Below are 21,611 nucleotides of genomic sequence, written 5' to 3' on the forward strand. Positions count from 1 at the left end.
AATAATTTATGCAAATTTGAATTACATTAGGATATGATAGAAATAATATTCTCTTTTTAAAAATTAAAGAATAACAGTCTCAAACATTCTTAAGGCACAATATTAAATATCAGAAAGGAACTTATGTTTAAGTACTGCCACATTCAAGACAATTTTTCCCTCAAAGTTTAATGGGACTGGATTTTAGCAATCAAGTATTTTCTGCATTTTCTAATGAAATTGAATTCAAAGGGAAAAGCAGCAGACAACACAGAAGATACTTATTCTCTCAGTGTCCAAGCTAGCTTACTCTACTCCAAAGAATCATTCACCAATGTCACAATCTGTAGTGATAGCAAAACTGCTTCAAGAATGATGCCAGCGGGGCAACTAGGTGGTGCAGTGGATAAAGCAATGGCCCTGGATTCAGGAGGACATGAGTTCAAATGTGGCCTCAGACACTTGACACTTAACTAGCTGTGTGACCCTGGGCAAGTCACTTTAACCTTCATTGCCCCGCAAAACAAAAACAAAAACAAAGAATGATACCAGTCTTAATGAAATTAAAAAGAGAGAACACAGTGCTGATTACACACAAATACCTAAATAATAAACTCTGCTGCAAACTTCCCTCCAGGATCACAGTGGCTTGATCAGTATTTCTCACACATAGAGCTCACCTTCCTGAAAACAATAAATGCAGAGCTTGAAGGTACTTTATCTGCTATGTAACTATAACACATTGCTTCCAAATACCTACTCTGAAACAGTCAAGTTTTCAGAATGCTCTGGAACATCTAAACTGGAAAACAATGTCCTTTATACCAAAATAATTGCATAGTATCAGTTAAGTTCAAAGAGAGAATATGATACAGTAGAAAGAGGACTGAACTGAGAGAAGAGTCCTAGGTCCAAGTCTGGATTCTTCCACTTTCTATCAACAGGATCTTCTAGCCTTTGTTTCAGTTTCTTAATCAGTAAAATGAAGACAAAACTAGCAGAGAGATGTCAGGGGGAAAGAACGGAAAAGCACTGAACAAATCTGGGTTTTATTTCAATCAATATACTCTCAAATGGATCTGTGTTCTCACAGATTTGGGAGCCCCCTCCAGCTGTGAAGATGAAATCCATCTATGCCTTCCTATATCTTAAAAGACTTTTGTCATGTTATCATCCCAAAAGTTTGCCACATGAAATCCAACCAATATACTGGAGGTCTCCCTTGATTTCAAGAAACATCTTCCACTTGTCTTCCTCCACTGTCTCTACATAGTATGGAGTGGATTTTGAGTTTTCAAAGGTTATGCCAACAGAATGCAAGCTTGAGATGGTCCTATCCAAGCTAGAAAGGCTATGAGCACCCACCAATGACAAAGATCTGTCTCTGTCTGTCATCAAAAGACAGAAAAGCTCATCAGCCAAGAAGTTAGCTACCATAAGGTACTGGGACCACAGCACCTTATGAAGACCATCTATTTAGGAGTGATGGGGTGGCAATTACCACTGCTGAAAAGCCCAAATCAAATAAATCTTTCCACTAAAGCATTAAGAAACAGGATGTAGCCATTAACACACACCCTTCAGCTACATTCCTTGATCTTAAAGAACAAAAATAAGAATGGATGATTTCTATAGCTGAGAGAGCCTAAAACTTGTAAACTTTGCTATTTCAACAGGATGGTATTCTCCCAACTTTTTAAGTGGAAGACCACCAGAGTATGTAATAGCTCTGTAGTATGTAACTCAAACTTTCAGGAATGCATTTGAAGCCCCCATATATTTTGGCTCAAAAGAGACCACTCTTCTAAAAAAGTAGGGGGCACACAACTTTACAAATCAATAGCCAAGAGTACTCAGGAACTAAAAACTGGACAGCACCATCACTGCCACCTCAGTTTCTCATTTCATTGGCAAGAACATTCATAAGGTAAAAGGTATGCACAATAATGTGCAATGAAGAAGAACGAAAAAGCTAACCAAGCTTACTGGGGCATCAATGCGTGGGAGACAAATGGAAGCTAATTTAGGATTTCCCTGCCTGTGCCCTAGTTGACTTATGCAGCAGGCCCACACACTTTAGGAGAGCAGATCAGTCTCTGAAACCACTAACCAAGATAATTCCCAGAATGTTCATTCAACAAATATTTACTGAGTGCCTTTTATGGGTAACTCATCAGCTGGTTTTTGGTTTGTTTTTGTTGGGTTTTTTGTTGTTGTTGTTGTTTGATTTTGTTAGGGGTGGAAGAGGGAGATAAAAGATGAGTTAACACGGTCCTTAAGGTACTTAAAATCTAGTAAGAGAAAAAGTCTTGTAAAGAAACCACTCCAAGCAGGAAACAGGTAACTAACTGCCCCATCTTAGCCAGACTAGAGAGTCCTCTTTTCTTAAAAAGAGGAACAGAAATAACCACAATCTAAGGCAGGACTGTGCCATGAGATAGAAATGGGACCTAAAGGAGCTAAGACCAGGAAGAGGCTTTTTCTTATTGAGGGGAATAGAAAAGGCTTCAGGGAAGAAACAGCATTTAGACTGGGCCTTGAACTGAAGAAACCTTTGCAGTTCATCTCCCCTGTAATTGCTTGATGGGAAAAAAACATATCTAATGTTGGTAGTAATCTTTGTACAAAGTATTCAATGACTGATTTACAACCTAAGCATACAGAGAAACAAGGAAAAAACTGAACAGTCAACAACTTCAGATAAAGACATGTTTATCTTCTGTTGATGTTCCAGGCAGCAGTCGTGAGGTTCGATCCATTGTACTGTGCCAGGATAAAAAAGCAGTGCAGGTACCAAACATTTTTTTGAGTGACCAGTACAAAATTTCCACTTGCTTTTCAAATAGTTAAGACTGCAATTCATATCCACAAAAATACTTCAAAATGAAATTCAAAGAACATGTACCTCCCTCTCATATAAGCCAGGTTTTAAAAAAAGGAAAGAAAAGATTTACCCGGACAATAAGGAAATTAATTATTACCTGGTTTTCCTTTTGTTTTAGAGATCATAAAGACCAAGGCCTCTAACTGCTGGCATTCGTTCACAGACCTGGATATGTCATTTTCAATAACTGTTATCTGGTTACCTAGGCCAAGTCTTCAAGTCTCTTTCCAACACCTTTCACCTACAACCATTAATAAATGACACTTCCTAAAGCCCAAGCTTAGATGGCCCCCCTCCTTCAGAGAGCATTCTCTGAATGCTCTTAAAAAGAAAAGATATCACAACAAACTCAATGTAATATCAAATAAGGGTCTACTAAATTCAAGGCACAGATTTCTCCACTCCACTACTACATTTCTCATACAACTTTATTTAGATCAATATCTAGTATCATGTTCTAAAATTATAATTTCTCTTATATTTAGTTGTGTAAATGTGATCTTCCTTGATTGATAGTAAACTTGAGGGTAGGGCCTGTGTTTTATTCTTCCCTTTTCCTAAGGAAAAAGGCTTAGAAGGTATTAGGTCACCCAGTGGAAAGAGTGGTGGGCCTGAAGTCAGGAAAACTAAAATCAAATATGGATTCAGGGGGGCAGCTAGGTGGCACAGTGGATAAAGCACCAGCCCTGGATTCAGAAGGACCTGAGTTTAAAATCCGGCCTCAGACACTTGACACTTACTAGCTGTGTGACCCTGGGCAAGTTACTTAACCCCAATTGCCTCACCAAAAAGAACAAAACAAAACAAAAAAACAAATTTGGATTCAGACACTTTACTAGCTGTGTTCACCTGGGCAAGTCACTTAACCTTTCTGCCTCGGTTTCCTCATCTGTAAAATGGTAATAATGATAGCACCTCCCTCCCAAGGATATTGTGAGAATGAATGAAATAATATTTGTAAAGCACTTACAGTGCCTAGCACACAATGGGTGCTTAATAATGTTTGTTTCCTTCGTCCCTTATTATTGAATATTTGTTGAATTGGATTCTATTGCAAGACTCATCATCTTTTATACCAGGGAAGGTATAAAATTAAGACTATATCCCTCTCTTCTCTGCAGTGGTTAGGGACTGTGTGAAGTATTATATATTTCACGATACTGATGTCAAATTCAGCCTGTCAGTTTTACTGAGCTACTTTTTTTTTAATCTTTTAGACATATATATATATATATATAGGGGGTGGGGCAACAGGTTAAGTGACTTGCTAGTAAGTGTCAAGTGTCTGAGGCCGAAATTTGAACTCAGGTCTTCCTGAATCCAGGGCCAGTGCTTTATGCATTGTGTTACCTAGCTGCTGCCTAGGCAGAAACATTTTTGAAAATGAAAGTGATATAAAGACAAAAAATGTCCAAAAAAATATTTTAAAGAACAAATGCTACCATTTCTGGGATAAAGTTGAATTCAAATTTGGACTAAAAGGCAATGCCCAATCGAGACTTCAGAAGACTGATGATGAAGTTTTACCTCCTCTTGGCAGAGAAAGACTGTAGACTATGAGAAAAGAATAAGGCTTAAGTTATCAGGCAAGACCAATGTGTTTATTTGCCTTGCTTAACTGTACTTCTGTTACAAGATGGAGAAGGGAGAGTCATTAGGAAGTGAGTAATATAAAAGAGAATGTCATTTTTTAAAACCCCAAATAAAAATTAATCTAAGGAATAAAATAAAATAAATTCAAAATTCAACACAACCTGCTACACGGAATCACTTTAGGCAAAATGAATATTTTGAAGAAAACTTCAAAATCATTTCTGATCCTAGTGACCACTGACACAAAGCTGATAAACACATTTAAACAAAGTTGTGATACAATATGATAAACCTACAAGACTGCAATTACCTTACCCCTCAGATTAAGATGATCCAGATGATCCAACATAAGTTATGGGATGTAACCCACACCCTAAATTAAAAATAGCAGCATGACAACATATGGTATATACACAAGCTGGACATTTCTGATGAGTGGAACAGGTTAGGTGGCCAGGCAGCAGCCTCACCCGTACAGCCAGGTTAAGACAATGATGCACAGTGTGTTAGATAAAGTTAGGACTTCCTATTTTCACAAAGCCACAGAACCCTCTTAAGAAGCCTCCCAGGGTACTAAGTCCAGAGTTTTATTTACATCACTAATGAATTCTCTACAGTTGTTTCTAGGAAAGTTGCCTCAACTGCTGACTAGTTAGAACTACCTAGGACACCACGAGCATAGATAAGATTTCGACACCTCACTGACAGGGTGGCCTGCTGTCATTCGGAGAGAACCATTTAGTGGGGCAAAAACCAGCTTCTTAGTGAAGGGGGTGGGGGGAAGCCCAGCAGACAGTTGGAGGGAGGAAGAGAGGCAGCACAAATAAGGGCAAAGACATTTCCCAGCTTACCTGATGGTGTCAAACAAGTCTCCAGCAGGAAAGAAAGCAGCATTCCTTCCTAGTTAGTCTCCACTCACACTCTCCCCACCCCCTCCACCATCACCCCAAAGGCAAAGCTAAGTCTGCCCTTTCTGGTCGGGCAGCCAGAACCCTGTTGTATATGTGAGGTACCCCGAAAGAGAACAGGCCATACTCTCAGTTTCAGAATCAATTTGGAAGGACATACTCTAGCCCTACATCTTTCTTCCTGAAAGGCACTGACCCCTGGAAGCCAAAGCCTACCTGGCCTCCCTCAGTGAAGAAGAACCTGAAATTCCCTAGGAAGGAAGTTGGGGGTGGAAGGGAGGTACGGAATTAACCCTGTGAATTTCTACTGGAGGGAGGGCGGCACAAAGACAAGGAGGCCTACTTAATGAGTCTAAAAACAACCCGAAGCCCAAAACACAGCATTCCCCACCTTGCCTCAAATTCTGGGCAGACATAGAAAATATCCCTGAAAATCTGGGACTACAGAAGAGGATTTCCGACCCTTTATTTAAGTGAAGGACTTTTTAAAAAGGAAGAGCAAATAAATACACAGGGGTGGAAAGCTGGGTCAGCAAACAGCAGGGACTGGGGACCTGGGGTTAGGACAATCCAAAGGTAAGCTAGCACCCACTTGGCTTCCCTTAAAGAAACATCCCCCCAATCCCTAAAGGGGGGGGGACGGACAAAAAGCACTTCTGAAAGAAACCAAGAGGAAACTGCACCCCCTCACCCTATGAATCTTGGGGGAACCACAACAATGATGAGAACTGGATTTTATGGAATGGAAGGGAAACAATCCACAAACCCCACTGACCCCACCCACCCTCACCCCACCTTTGCTCAGCTGTGCACTGCAGCCCTGAAGTGCCAGGCCCCTGAGAAACATATGGCTGAAAGTGGGGTTAAAAACAAGGAGGAAGGGGAGCCCCGTCCCTCCAACCACACTGTCTCAGGACAGAGCTAATGTGGGGAGTCAGGATAGCCCTAAGGGTGATGGACGCTGACCGGAAGGACCCTTATAGTTCCCTTCAGTGAGACAGAACCCCAAAATCTTCAGGAGGGAGCCGGAGACAACCCCAGGAGATCAGGAAAACCTGTGGCCTCTAGTTGTCTAAGCTGGGGGAGGGGGGGGGGAACGCAGCCACGCAGACATGGAGCCACGCAACCAAGGGGGCTGAGGCGGGGTCCAGACGGGCACCCCCGTCTGACTGGGGCCACGGCAGCCCCCAAAAGCTGGGCGGAGATGGGAAGGGAAACTTCGCGGATAAACATATGGTGAGGATGGGAGAGGAAATCACCTGCTTGGCTCCCCCGGGCCGGACTCGCTCAGCTCGGACAGCACCGCAGGGAGGGGGGAGGGGGGAAGCCCCAAGACTACGGGGGCCTGGAAGGGGAGCCCGCCTGGTGGGGGGGGGTGCCGGGACGGGGGGGGGGGAGCGGGACCCGGCGCGCGCTGGCGCTAGTGCTGGCGCGGGGTGAGGAGGGAGGGGGAGAGGAGCCCCGCGGCGCCTCAGCCCCGGCGCGCGCCGGCTCCGCTCAGTTCAGCTGAGGCGCCCCGGGGCGCGGGGAGCCCGGGAGAGTGGAGCCCAGAGAAGGGGAGGACAGGACCCGGGGGAATGCCGGCGCGCCGAGCCGGAGCCCTCACCTGGCCGCCGCGGTAGCTCTCGAAGGCCCTTAGAGCACTGTCGGTGAGCTTCACGTGGAAGACAGACACCTTGCTGCCGTCGCTCACTCGCCCGCAAGACAGCCCGTAGCTCCGAGCTTCCTTCAGCGCCGCCATCTTGCGACCCTCTCCCCCGGGCCGGGCCGTGCGCCTGCGTCGTAGCCGCCTCGCCTCGGCCCCGCCCCTTCCCGGGGGCAGCGTGATTCATTATTCAGGAGGCACGGCCGGCGCCGAGGTCCTTGGCTGGGCTACTAGGCTCGTGGAGGGGAGGAGGCAGCAGGGGAAAGGGGCGGGGCATTCTGACAGCCGAGAAGGGCGGGGGGGAGGGGGCGGGGCCCTCGCGAGGGGGCGGGGGCAAGAGAACCCTGCTGTCCAGGCATCCAGCCAGGCTGAGAGCTACTGTGGACCCCTGAAGGAATCCAATTCTAGCACCTCGCGGCTTCCTCTTTAAAATGGAAACGCCTTGAGGGCAGGGGCTGTGTTTGCCGTAGGAAGCTCTTAGTAAATGTTTGTGGACCAACTGACCAACCCACAGAGGGTAAGTGACTTGAAGAAAGTTAGTGACAGAGGTAGGATGTCAATCATTAATCAGTAAACATTTGTTAAACACCTACTATGTGCCAGCCACAGTGCTAAGTGCTGAGGGTACAAGAAAGACAAAAGACAGTCCCTGCCTTCAAGCATAGTTGTTGGTTTTTTTTAGAACAGCTAGTTGGCCGTAGTGGATAGAAAGGGGGAGGGGGAGCCCAGACTCCCAAAACCCTGAGTTCAAATTTGGACTCATGCTGCTTTATATAACTTTGTTGTTGTTGTTGATGCTGCTGCTGCTGTTGTTATTGTTGAATAGTTATGACCCTGGGCAAATCACTTAACCATTCTTTTCAGCTTTCTCAACTGTAAAATGGTGATAATACTAACACCTTCCTCTCAGGGCTGTTGTGAAGCTCAAATGAATAAAATTTGTAAAGGGCTTAGCATAGTGCCTTGCACATAGTAGGTGATTAATAAATGTTAGTTATTATTATTAGAGATAAAGTAAGTAAATTGGAAAGAATTGGTCCTCTAACTCTAAATTCAGCACCTTTGCACTGTAGGGCAACTGCTCTGTCAGTCAACAAGTATTTATTAATGGGGCAGCTAGATGGCACAATGGATAAGCACCAGCCCTGGATTCAGGAGGACCTGAGTTCAAATCTGGCCTCAGACACTTGACACTTACTAGCTGTGTGACCTTGGACAAGTCACTTAACTCTCATTGCCCCACCAAAAAACAAGTATTTATTAAACACCTACTATGTGTCAGGCACTGTATTAAGCTCTTGGGGATACAAAGAGAGGCAAAAGAGAGTTCTAAATGTTAGAGTTGGAACTTGAAGGAAGGTACGGGTTCTAGCAGGCAGAGCCAAAGAGAAATAGGACTTGAGGTCAACCAAGGAGGTGTAATCTCTTGACACGTTGGAGAGAGCATAAAGTCAAATGACCACACACATACACACTATCAGAGGGAATAATGTATTATAACCAGTTTGGCAAAGTAGTTTGGAGCCAGAATACAAAGGATCTGAAGACTTGATATTTTATCTTGTCAACCAAAAAGAGCCTATGATGCTTCCAGGGCAGACCAAGGCAGTGACCTGTTTGTCAGAACCTATACTTTAAGAATATCAATGTGAGGGGGCAGCTAGGTGGCGCAGTGGATAAAGCACCAGCCCTGGATTCAGGAGTACCTGTGTTCAAATCTGGCCTCAGACACTTGACACTTACTAGCTGTGTGACCCTGGGCAAGTCACTTAACCCTCATTGCCCCACCCCACCCCCCAAAAAAAGGAAAAGAAAGAAAATAAAGGGGCGATTTTTACCCCCTCCATCCAAGTTCACGGACCCCAGCCCACAATCTAACCACGGACGCCCTGGGAATCTATGGAGCCCAGGTTCAGAAGCTCTGCTCTATTAGGAGAGGAGGGTTTTGTGTTTTTGTTTTTGTTTTTTGGTGAGGCAATTGAGGTTAAGTGACTTGCCCAGGCTCACACAGCTAGTAAGTGTCAAATGTCTGGGGCTGGATTTGAACTCAGGTCCTCCTGAATCCAGGGCCGGTGCTCTATCAACTGCGCCACCTAGCTGCACCTAGGAGGGTTTTTGTGAACAGGGACTATCGCTGTTTCCTCTATAGCCCCAGTGCTTAGCATGCTACTTTGTGGGTATCCCCTAAGTGCTTTTTCACTCATATACCCTCAGTTTTCTTTTTTGTTTGTTTGTTTGTTTGTTTGTTTGTTTTTTGTTTTTGCAGGGCAATGAGGGTTAAGTGACTTGCCCAGGGTCACACAGCTAGTTAAGTGTCAAGTGTCTGAGGCTGGACTTGAACTCAGGTCCTCCTGAATCCAAGGCCAGTGCTTTATCCACTGCGCCACCTAGCTGCCCCCTACCCTCAGTTTTCTAATCTGTAAAATAAGAAGATCCTGGGATTTAGAAAGGGAAGGGGTCTCGGAGGTTGTTATCAAGTCTAAGCCTCTCTTTTTTTGGGGGGGGGGAGGGGGAGGCGGGCAATGAGGGTTAAGGGACTTGCCCGGGGTCACACAGCTAGTAAATGTCAAGTGTCTGAGGCCAAATTTGAACTCAGGTCCTCCTGAATCCAGGGCTGGTGCTTTATCCACTTCGCCACCTAGCTGCCCCCAACCCTCTCATTTTAAAGGTGAGTAAACACAGGTCCAGAGAGGAAGAGGTGATTTGCCCAAGGACACCCAATGAGTCAGTGGCAGACTGTGCACACTGATTCATTCATTCCATCAACAAAACTATTAAAGCCTCAGCTGTGTGCAGTACCAGGCACTAGGGGAGAGACACATGATCCCTTGCTCTCATGGAGCTCACAAATTAAAGAATAAGCCACCAACACAGGTAACAATGGACAGCATCGGGAGCAGCTAGTTGGCACAGTGCATAGAGCACCGGCCCTGGAGTCAGGAGTACCTGAGTTCAAATCTGGCCTCAGACACTTAACACTTACTAGCTGTGTGACCCTGGGCAAGTCACTTAACCCCAGTTGCCTCACCCCAAAAAAAAAAAAGAGAGAGAGAGAGAAAAGAAAACAATGGACAGCATCATATTATGTTTGCATGAAGTCCAGAGGAGGTCATTAATGACAGGGAAGGAACCAGGGAAGACTTGTGGAAGAAGTGGAATTTGAGATGAGCTTTAAAGGATGAGTAAGGGGGCAGCTAGGTGGTGCAATGGATGGAGCACTGGCCCTGAAGTCAGGAGAACCTGAGTTCAAATCCAGGCTCAGACACTTAACACTTAATATCTGTGTGACCCTGGGCAAGTCACTTAACCCCAATTGCCTCACTAATATATATATATAAAGGATGAGTAAGAATTCAACAGATAAACAGAGGAAAGGCATTTGGAGCACAGAAAACTGGTTGGGCTTAGAGAGATGGCAGCCAGAAGACCCCCGGTGTGATGATGATAGAGAGGGCAGGAAGGGCAGGGGGAAAGTGTCTAGTATGTGAAAGAAAATAACCAGGCTGGAAAGACAGGATGGTGCCAGGCTGGAGAGGGCCTTGAATGTCAGACAGAGGAGTTTGCACTTTACTCTTTATCCTTTAGATAACTCTGGCCAAAGTCATAGCCAGGGACAGGGAGAGTGGAGAGGAGGGGAGCCTGTTATCACCAATGAGCATAAACTCTCCCAGAGATAGGTGGCTCACTCTGGGATGGGCATAGAAATGTGGCCCGTGGGTGAGGCCCTGTTGGGATATCAGTGGGTTCATAACAAGGCCAGGACATTTGGTATCCAAGAGACAACAGGAAGAGAACATCACACAATCATTCCGACTGAGTCCACTACAAATTTACGCAACCTCAACCGGCACTCACTGCTGTTGGGCAATCCTACACTTACCAACTCACTCTGCTACACTCCACCTCTTCCAAACCTCCTCGTCCCTCCTCAAAAGTCCTCCCACACTCTCAGCTTAGAACCGGGCCTCTTCTCCCCTCCTCCTTATCCCATCACTCACATGGCTTGTGCCTTTACCTCCTTCACCTGTACTCCCTGCTGAGGCAAACCTCTCTGCCACCATAAGCAATACCACTGTATCCTGTCTATAAGGGCAGGCACCTTCGGCATCAAATGCAGAATCCTCTGCTTGGCATTCAAAGCCCTTCATAACCTAGAGCCTCCTCCTTTCCTGTCTTCTTATCCCCTCCCCCACCAGCACCCCCCAAATGCCCTCCAAAGACACTGGCCTGCTTAAGGTTCACAGAACAAGACCCTCCATCTCTGGGCTCAGGGCCTTTTCTCTGGCTGTCTCCCATGCTCTCCCACTTCCTGGGTTTCATGGCGTCCTTCAAGTTCTCTCTAAAATCCCACCTTCTACCGGCAGCCTTTCCCAACCCTCTTAATTCCAGTGCCTTTCTTTGGTTTCCTACTGACCCTTTATATGGCCTGTCTGTGCATATCTCCTGGCACATTGTCTCTCTGTTGGACTGTCAGCTCTTCCAGGACACTCTGTCTTTGGGCTTTCTTAGTGCTTATCACAGCACCTAGGCAAAATACCTCTGTGCCCGTGTGATTGGACAGCAGGATCCTAAATTCTGGGGTTTCTCTTCAAGAAAGGGGCTCCTGACAGTCTTCTCCCCATTTCCCACCTATACTGCTTTGGGACTTCTCCATCAAATACACACGGGTACTTTATCTCCCCCTTCCTCCCCCTCCCCCTAGCCCCCCCCCCCCCCCGACTTTTCAGCTTCCTTTTGTGTATTGTCTCCCAGTAAACTGCCTGAAGGCAGTGTGGGGGGGTCTTTTTAACTTATATTTGTAATCCCCAGTGCATGGCACTGAGCCTGGTACCTAGTAGGTGCTTAATGAATATTTATTGACTGACTAACAAAAGCCCACAAGAAAGGGTCAGACTACAGAAGATCAAAGGAAGGAACAGAGCATTTGAGTTTAAGAAGGAACCTTAGAGTTCAATGAGTCATAAGATCCTAGAATTAGCATTAGGAGGGACTTGAGGGGTCACTGAGTTCACACACACACCCATTTATTAAATATAAATTTTTATTGATCTCTTTGGTTTTTCCATAACCTGCACTTCCCAGCACATCCCTTCTCCCGCCCCCTCCCAGAGACTCATCCTATATAACAAAACAAAAAAAAGAAACAGCAAAACTAAACAGTATATTGTAAAAACCTGACATTATATTGCATGTTCCACATCCATAATCTTCCACCTCGGCAAAGCACCTCTTATCTTTTCAAGCTCGGTCATTATCATGTCAAGCAATTGTTTTGTTGTTGACTTTGTTCTTCCTGTTTACATAGTTGTAGTCACCAAGGATGTTGTTTTCCTGGTTAGGCTGACTTCATTCCGAAATAGTTCACAGAAGTCTTAAGATCCTAGGATCGATTTAGAGCTAGAGGGGCAGCCCAGAAGCCTTTAAGTCCAACCTCCCTCCCATTAATTCAACTCATTAAACATTTATTTATTTATTTATTTGGGTTTTTTCGGAGCAATGACGGTTAAATGACTTGCTCAGGGTCACACAGCTAGTGTCGTGGCTGAGGCTGGATTTGAACTCAGGTCCTCCTGAATCCAGGGCCAGTGCTTTATCCATTGCGCCACCTAGCTTCCCCTTCATTAAACATTTATTAAGCTGCCTATATGTGCCAGGCACTGTGTTATGGGCTGGGAATACAAATAAGAAAAAGAACAGTCTCTGCCCTCAAGGAGCTTGCAATCTAATTGGAGAAGATAGTTCACAAAAGGAAGGTGAAAGTGTTGGAGGGGAGAGGTGGAGGCAGTGGATAATGTCCTCCGGAGTTGAACCATGAAAAGCTGCTGATGGAAAATGGTGAATTACCTGGAAAATTCTGAGCTCCACCCTCCAGCCTTGTTCTGATTTGCATTTCTGTCCTTAGTGATTTGAAGAATGGTAAGTTGATAGTTTTGAGCAGCTAGGTGGTTCAGTGGATAGAGCTTTGGGCCTGGGGTCAGGAAAACTTGAGTTTTGTGACCCTGTGCAAGTCACTTAACCCTATTCACCTCAGTTTTCTCCTCTGTAAAATGAACTGGAGAAGGAAATGGCAAACCACTCCAGGATCTTTGCCAAGAAAACCCCAAATGGGGACACACAATCAAATATGACTGAACAATAAAGTTTATAGTTTGAAGTTCTTTTGACATATCCTTTGACCACTTATCTATTTGGGTCTTACTATATTTCTGCTACTTGCCAAAATATCTGTCAGACCTTTATAAGAGATATTTAATACAAAAACTTCTCCTCAGTCGATCCCTTCCCTTCTTACTCTAATTGAAAAACTATTTTATCTGGAGCAGCTAGGTGGTGCAGTGGATAGAGCACTGGCCCTGGAGTCAGGAGGACCTGAGTTCAAATCCAGCCTTGGACACTTAACACTTACTAGCTGTGTGACCTTGGGCAAATCACTTAACCCTCATTGCCCTGCAAAAAAAAACAACAAACCACTATTTTATCTGTTGTAATTGCCTCTAACACTCATTTGATTAACAATTCACTGCCTAGCAATAGTTGTGAAAGGTACCTCATCTGATTTTTTTTTAATGGTATGACCTTTAATATTCAAGTCACATCCACTTTGAGGTTATTCTGGTATATGGTATAAGGTGTTGGTCTAACCCTATGTTCTGCCAGACTGCTTTCCAGTTTTCCTAGTGTTTTTGGCAGATAGTTCTTTCTACGGTAACTTATGTTTTCAGTCAAACCCTTTATTTTCAGAAGACTAAACTGAGAGGTTAAGTGACATGGACTTGCACAAAGGCACATGGCTAGTCAGTGTCTGAGGCAGGATTAGAACCCAGGTCTTCTAACACCAAGTCCTCCACTATCCCATGCTACTTTTTGTGTTACAGATAAGGAAAATAAAGACCAGAGGGGAACATGATTTGCCCGTGGTCACAGAAGTAGAAATGAGCAAAACCCAGGTTTTCTGTCTTTAAATCCAGTGCTCTTTCTACTAGGGTATGTATGTGAAATTAAGGAGGATGACACACAGATGGCAGAGAGAGAAAAAAGGATGAAGGCAGGGTCTAAGGCAATAGTCTGGAGGAAATATACAAAAGGTCATTTTTTGGGATAGGGTACAGTGTGTGATGGGGGTGGGAAAAGACTACTTTTAGTCCCCTCTAGCTGTTTGATCTTGGCCTTCAGTTGCCATATCTATTATACTTGCTTACAGCCAGAAATCTAGGCCAGATGATTCCTTGAAGTTTCTGAGTTCCAAGACCCTCCTAATATCATGACTATGACTTAAAGGGAATGTTGGTAGCCTTTGGAGATAGATACAGACTTCATTTTCTGTAAAAGTACCTGATTAACTCTTTGTGAGAAAGGCACCTGTGGAGTGCAGAGAGCCACAGGTAGAGCCTGGATCAGCCTTCTGAGCTGCACAGACAAAGATTTGAGTAGAATTTAGGCCAAGTCAGGAATTCAGTTTTTTTTTTAAATGTATTAAGTATTTATTAAGACAGGAGGGAGGGGCAGCTAGGTAGCACAGTAGATAGAGCACCTGCCCTGGATTCAGAAGGACCTGAGTTCAAAACCAGCCTCAGACACTTGACACTTACTAGCTGTGTGACCCTGGGCAAGTCACTTAACCCCCACTGCCCCACAAAAAGAAAAAAAAAGACAGGAGGCAGGAGGAGAAAGCCCATCTTGCTCACCTGTTCAAGTTCCCATTGGCCCAGAGCCTAGGAAGATTTCAAATGAGATTTAAAATCTTTGAGAACAGTGACCATTTCATTTTTGTCATTTTTATTCCCCAACACTAAGCAGGGGGAAAGGGGGAGGTAGCAAGGCCAGAGGACTGGATGGGGGATTGCAGGGCAGGATGGGTATTGGGAGGCTTAAGGTTCTGGGGTCCAAGAGAAATATGGTCAGGGAAAGGTCGGGGAAGGTGGGGAAATGGAAAGAACCTGACAGTCAGTAGTCCTGGGTTCAAAGCCCAGTCCTTCCAGTAACTCCAAGATGAGAGGTCTTCGTGAGTCTATAGGCAGCCACCTCCAAGAAAATTAGAAGGGTGTGGCTACCAAACACCCTTGTCAGAGCAAGAAAGGAAATCAGTGTTCAGTTTTGGGGAGTGTGTGGGGGGTGTAGTGGTGGTGGAGAACAAACTATTTCCCCCCACCCCAAAGCTGTATCAACCGAGTTATCTGCCAGGGAAGCTCTGGGTCTCAACATTCTATGCCTCTCCCTTCCAACAGGGCTCCAATTTCACACTGACACAATTCATCCTACAAGCATTTCTCATTTATTAAGCTCCTCCTGGGAGTATAGCATCATGGATTTGGACAGCAACCCCTTCATTTTACAGATGTGGAAAGGGGGTGCCAGGAGAGTGTGAATGACTTGCCCAAGGTCACACAGGTACAGGATTGCTCCCATCCAGCATGTTGCCTGGGACGCAGCTGTAACCCTCTGCTAGTCTGGCAATAGATTCAAAATAAAACCAAACTGGAGCCTGCTTTCTCTCTCAGTGGTGGTGGTGGTGACTACCCCAGACAGGGGCACAGGGAGATGACAGGTGCACACGAACAGATAGCCAAAGACCCGAAGGCAGAGTATGGCAGGGGCAAAGGAGGAGTTGAGAAGGAAGAGAGCTTTTTTATCTGAGGGGAGATCAGGAAAGGCTTCAGAGGAGGCACCTGGAGGATACCAAAAGGCAGAAGTGAGGACGGAAAGCCTACTTCTTTTTTTGTTTGTTTTGTTGGGGTTTTTTCTGGTCAAGCAATGAGGGTTAAGTGACTTGCCCAGGGTCACACAGCTAGTGTCAAGTGAGGCTAGATTTGAACTCAGGTCTTCCTGAATCCAGGGCCAGTGCTTTATCCACTGTGCCACCTAGCTGCCCCCAGGACGGAAAGCCTTCTAAGGATGGAAGGGGGGGAGGGTGTGGAGGGGAGAGAGGGCATACTTCATTGTACAGAGGCCAGAGACCTCATGGGAAGGACTTAAAGAAGAGCAAGGAATTATCCAACTGGAATAATAACAATAATAAACTAATACTTGTGGAGGGCTTTATGTTTTACGCTTTCCATATGTTTACCATTTCATTTGATCTAATTCACTTAAACCCAGAATGTCAAGAAAAAGTCCTATGAAATAAGTCTGGAAAGGCAGGTTGGAGCCAGACTACAGAGGGAGAGTTTAAAACACCACACTGTGACATTTTTATTTTCTCAAACCCGCCCCAGGGAGGGAGCCCTGGATGAGTTCGGAGCAGAGCAGCAGCAGTGGCAGGCCCTATGCCTTAGTGAGATTACTGAGGCAGCTGTGGGAAGGATGGATGGGAAAGGGGGGCTTTGTGCTTATCTTTTGGTTAAAACTCCAGTGCTCTTTGGGAAAAATACCCAAAAGTGGTCTTTTCCCCAAAGAGATCACGGAAGGGGGAAAGGGACCCACATGTACAAAAATATTTAGAGCTGCTCTTTACGTGGTGGCAAAGAATTGGAAGTTGAGGGGGTGCCCATCAGTTGGGGAATGGCTGGACAAGTTGTGGTATATGAATACAATGGAATACTATTGTGCTGTAAGAAACGATGAGCAGGAGGAATTCAGAGAAACCTGGAGGGTCTTGCATGGGCTGATGATGAGTGAGATGAGCAGAACCAGAAGAACATTGTACACAGTAACATCAACATTGAGTGTTGATCTACTGTGATGGACTAGATTCTTCTCACCAATGCAATGGCATAGAAGAGTTCCAGGGAACTCGTGATAGAAGAGGATTTCCAAATCCAGGAAAAAAAACAACTGCGGAGTATAGATGCTAAATGAACCATACTATTTCTTTTGTTTTTGATGCTGGTTTTTTTTTCCTATTTTGAGGTTTTCCATCATTGCTCTGATTTTTTTTCTCTTATAACATGCCTAATGCAGAAATAGGATTAATGTTATTATGTGTGTGTATGTATATATATATATACATACACACATGTATATGTATATATATGTATATATGTGTGTATATATATATATATATATATATATATATATATATATATATATAAAAAACACCTATATCAGATTACCTGCTGTCTAGGGGAAGGGGGAGGGAGGGGAGGGAGGGAGAAAAATCTGAAAATATTTTTCAGTCCATTTACCTATCTAGCTGTCTATCTAAAATGTATAAATTGAAATATACAGTATATCCATGTGCAATAGATTGTTATACATTAAATATGCAAACTATATTTCTATATACTAACGTCATGTAATATATCAATATTGTATCAGTATTTGTTAAATAGAAATACTATATGCAAACATATGCCCAGTAAACAATGTTTATACATACATGCACATATAAATCCACTATACAAGAACCAGCGTGTGTAGAGAACTTTAAACTTCGCCCTTTACACAGATGATCTCATTTTACTCTCACAACAACCCTGTGAGGTAGGTGCTTTATTACCCCCACTTGACGGCTGAGAGATGGTCCCACAGTCAGCTTGCTAAGTAAGCATCTGAGGTAGGATAAAAATAAATCTGAGCCCCAAAAGTCTCTGGAATGGGGTGGGGGGATTAGAGTGTCTATCAGATTCGCCCCTCCTTCACTGTTTCCCCTTCCCTCCTTTTCTTTGGTTTCCTTGCTTTGGCTGCCCCTCAGACCACTGGGGGTCACTAGCTCAGCACCCCCTAACCTAGACTCCCTGGAGGAGAGTAAAGGCCCCCTCTTGTCATCCTCCAAGTAGGTCTGAGCTACTTATGCCATCCTTCTCTCCAGTAGTCCCATCATGCACCCCCTGGACATGAACATTCCAATGATGTTAACCAGGCACCTGCCCTGAGTGCTTAGTGCTCTCAGGGTGCATCCGTAGTGACACACTGCCATGCTCACGGGGACAGTCACAAACACAGGCAGCCCCTTGGACTTTCAAAGCCAGCATTTGACCAGCAGCGGCCAAGGACCATGAATGAAGGAACGGTCAGAGACTTTCCTCTTGGCCCAAGCCCCCAGGAATCCAGGTTCCCATCCAGCAATGGGTGGTCCAAGGAATACATAAGACCCAAACTGGCTTCCTGGGCCCCCCCCCCCGGCACATGGGCAAAGCAGATTAAGGCTTCCAGATGCCACCCCTTCCCTGGGCATGAGCAAGACGAGAACAAGGGGATATGGTAGAGGTTGAAGAGGTAATCAAGGATGGAGATCCATTTGGACTTGACAAGAGACAGACAGACCCTGGTGGAAGGCTGGGGGTGGAGGCATAGTGGTGGTGGTGCAGAGGCTTAAAGGCCCCTACCATTCCTGAGTGCCCGAATCTATGTTCTTGGCTGTCCACATGTGGCCTGGGGCCCCCGAGACCTTTCCTCTTTCAGGGTAGGAGCTGGCATGCCACCATCTTCTGGCTCACCATTCCTCTGGGCAACCATGAAACCACACCCTAGTTTCTTAACCCCATCGGAAGCTCAAGTGGTGCCCACAAGCCCCTCTAGGGATTCCCCTGGCAGATCAGCTGAATTGAGCGCTAGAATGGGTAGGGAGCCAAGGCCCTGGGGTCTCAAGAGCTGGAGCTCAAACTCCATCCCTGAGGCTGCACGAACATGCATTTTGCTCATCCCTAAACTAGTGATTGTAAGGAAAACTGCCTTCTAGACCTTAGAATGATATAGAAATGTAAGCTGTTTAGGATGGTGCCCCAGGGATCTTGAGCTTTCACGGGCCAGGCTCTGCCATCTCCCTGGGCTCCCACAGCCAGAGGGCCCTGGGCCCCCAGAGTCCCTTCCAGGAAACTCCTAGTGGCCAACCCAGCTGGGGTGGAGCAGAGATTAGTCACCAGGCCAAGTCAGCCCAGGGAGCTGTTTCAGGGAAGGAGGGAAGTGGTGGTGACAGGAAGCAAGGGGAGGGGGGGAAGAGGTGGAGGAGGTGACTGGGGGAGCCAGTCAGGGGACCCTATGTGGATAGGGGCAGCCCAGCTATAAACACCGGTCAAATTTCCTCTAAATCCTGGAATAGGGATGAGGGCACAAGCAAGCAGAGGGTAGCCCTTGCTTTGGAAATGGAAAGGGGGAAAGGGACAATCCCATAAGGGACTGAAAAGTCAGTCCCCAAACCAAACCAGAAATGGGGGGAGAAGACGGAAACCGATCTCATCTCATACTCAGATCCTGTTCCATTAAGTCGCCCCAGGCCAGATTACAGATGGGCTTGAGGTCCAAGCCAGAAAAGGGGTGTGGGACAGCCCCTGGAGCAACTATGAAGAGGAGGGAGAGTCCAGGGGATGGCCCAGAGAGGCCGAGGCCCTTGGGTAAGAATGGGGGCATTAGTCCCAGGGAAGTGACTCATCCTCCCAGATTTTGAGTGTTGCCAACTTTGAAGGCACCCACAAGCCCTTCCTTTCCTTCCCCTCCACCCCCCCAGTCCCAGTCTCTCATACCTGCCTGTCATGGAGCAAAAAAACACCCACTCTTCAAGAAATGAGGGAGTTAAGGCCCCTTCCTGCACAAAATCCCATGCTATAGGCCTTGGGGGGGGGGGGGTTCCAGAGGGCCTTCAGTAGAAGGCAGAGCCCAGTGGGAAGAACTGTGGGTGGGCTTGGCCTTCAGGAGATATGGGATCTGGGCTCTGTTCTGGGGAACCTTGGGCCAGATGAGCTCTGAGCCCTCTGCCAGCCTCAGCTGTCAGAGGGGAACAAGCACAACGCCCACAAAGGCATTCTAGATATCAAAAACATAGTACTTTACGGCTTACAAAGCACTTTACAAGTGATCTTGTTTGCTTCTTAAAACCACCCTGGAAGGCAGGTGCTTATTGTGTCCCTTAAAGAGAACTTAAGTAACTTGCTCACGGTCACAGTCAGAGCTGGGAAGGCCCTTAGAACAGTCAGGTTTAGGAGGGCTCTTAGAACAGAGGATGGCAGGGTGGGGAGGGCCCTTAGAACACAGAATGTCAGAGGCAGCTAGGTGGCACAGTGGATAAAGCTCCAGCCCTGGATTCAGGAGGACCTGAGTTCAAATCCGACCTCAGATACTTGACACTTACTAGCTGTGTGACCCTGGGCAAGTCACTTAATCCTCATTGCCCCACCAAAAAAAAAACCAACAAAAAACCCCACACAGAATGTCATGGTGGGGAGGGCCCTTAGAACAGAGGATGTTAGGACCAGAAGCTGGGAGGGCCCTTAGAACAGGGAATGTCAGAATTGGGAGGGCTCTTAGAACCCAGCTCAGAGCTGGGAGAGCCTTTTGAACATAGAATATCAGAGCTGGGAGGAACCTTAGAATACAGAAGGTCAGAGAGAAAGGGTCCTTAGAACACACTGTTGGAGCAGAGAAGGCCTTTAGAACACAGAAGGTCAGATCCTTCGAGATAGCCTGGTCCAATAATCCATTCAGCCAAGGGGGGGGGGGGGCAATTAAAGTCCAGAGAAATAAGTGAATGGCTCCCAGGCCATTGGTTAGTAGGAGAGCCCAGCCTCCCGTTTTGCCAGTTCAGGCTCTTTCTCCCCCACCCAGAGACCTCCCTTGGGGATAGATCTCTCCTATGGGTGATGGCTGAGCAGACAGCCAGAATCGGGTTAAGTCAGTGTGATCAAGTGGGCTTCTCTAGGAGAAAGGGAGGAGGGCAACAGTCTGCAGTGTGGAGCAGGAGGAGGGAGGCTAGAGCTGAGGAGGCCTTAGGTCACGCTGGCTGATTGGAATGCTGGAAGGAAGGCAGCCAGAATGGGCCCAATCTGAGGAATCCTGGAGCCAGGGGGTCCTGGGGGCTGAGAGCCTAACAACAGGTGAAGTCAGCTTAGCCTCCTTGGCCCCCTTCCACTACACACACAGGCAAAGAGACACACAAACATGCACACGCCAGCAGACACATGCAAACATGCACGTGTGCCAACATGTTCACACACATGTAAAGACACGTGTGTGCATGTATGTAGGCAAGCACACAGATTAGACACCTGCGCAGAGACTGACACACAGACACGCACACACGCATACCAACACACGTACATACACAAAGGCACGCTCACACCGTTCCCAGAGCCGGCAGAAGAAGCTGAAGGCCCCAGGCAAATCGACCAGGATGGGCACTTTATTTCCTAGGGTTTCCCATCAGACAAAAGGAGGCTCCATACCTAGGTCCAGTAAACTCAAATGTGGGGGGTGAGAAAGAGGACTGCACCCGCTGCAGGCAGAGGGCAGCACGCACTGGGCAAAGGGAGTGGGCACATGAGGATGCTTCTGCCAAGGCAAGGGGCACACTCTCCTCCCACTTAACAGAAGCCAATTCCCCATTCACGGATGTGCCCCAGCCCCATGCCAGGCAACCTGGAGGTTAGGTCTAGGGAAGGAGGATGGGGCAGAAAGTACTTTGGGGCTGCCCTGGGCCTCTGGACTCAGGCCAGCTCAAGGGCTCCAGGCCTGGCCAACGTGCCAGGGCCTGAGCACACTAACAGTTCCCCTTCCCTGTGGGCAGTGTGAAAATGCCCACTTCCAAGGCCCAGCCCACCATCTCCATCATGACATCCTCGGCAGAGTTGGGCTGGTGCCGGAGTGCCCGTGACGTATTTCCATCGGTCTACCATCCCCTCGCCTGTTGGGGCTGTGTGAGATCTTCCAGCCGGCCCTGGCCAGACAGATCAGG

General features: G+C 46.5%; 1 protein-coding gene across 1 annotated transcript in view; it reads right to left on the reverse strand.

Moving 5' to 3' along the window:
• Positions 1 to 7,118, reverse strand: part of ELL (elongation factor for RNA polymerase II) — a 150,220-nt gene extending 143,102 nt beyond the window's left edge. The window contains exon 1 of the mRNA XM_043975915.1: positions 6,971 to 7,118. Coding sequence (XP_043831850.1) covers positions 6,971 to 7,105 — 135 coding nt within the window. The 5' untranslated portion in view covers positions 7,106 to 7,118. The remainder of the gene's footprint in view (positions 1 to 6,970) is intronic.
• Positions 7,119 to 21,611: the final 14,493 nt, after the last annotated feature.

This window comes from Dromiciops gliroides, chromosome 1 (assembly GCF_019393635.1).
Source record: "Dromiciops gliroides isolate mDroGli1 chromosome 1, mDroGli1.pri, whole genome shotgun sequence".
NCBI lineage: Eukaryota > Metazoa > Chordata > Mammalia > Microbiotheria > Microbiotheriidae > Dromiciops > Dromiciops gliroides.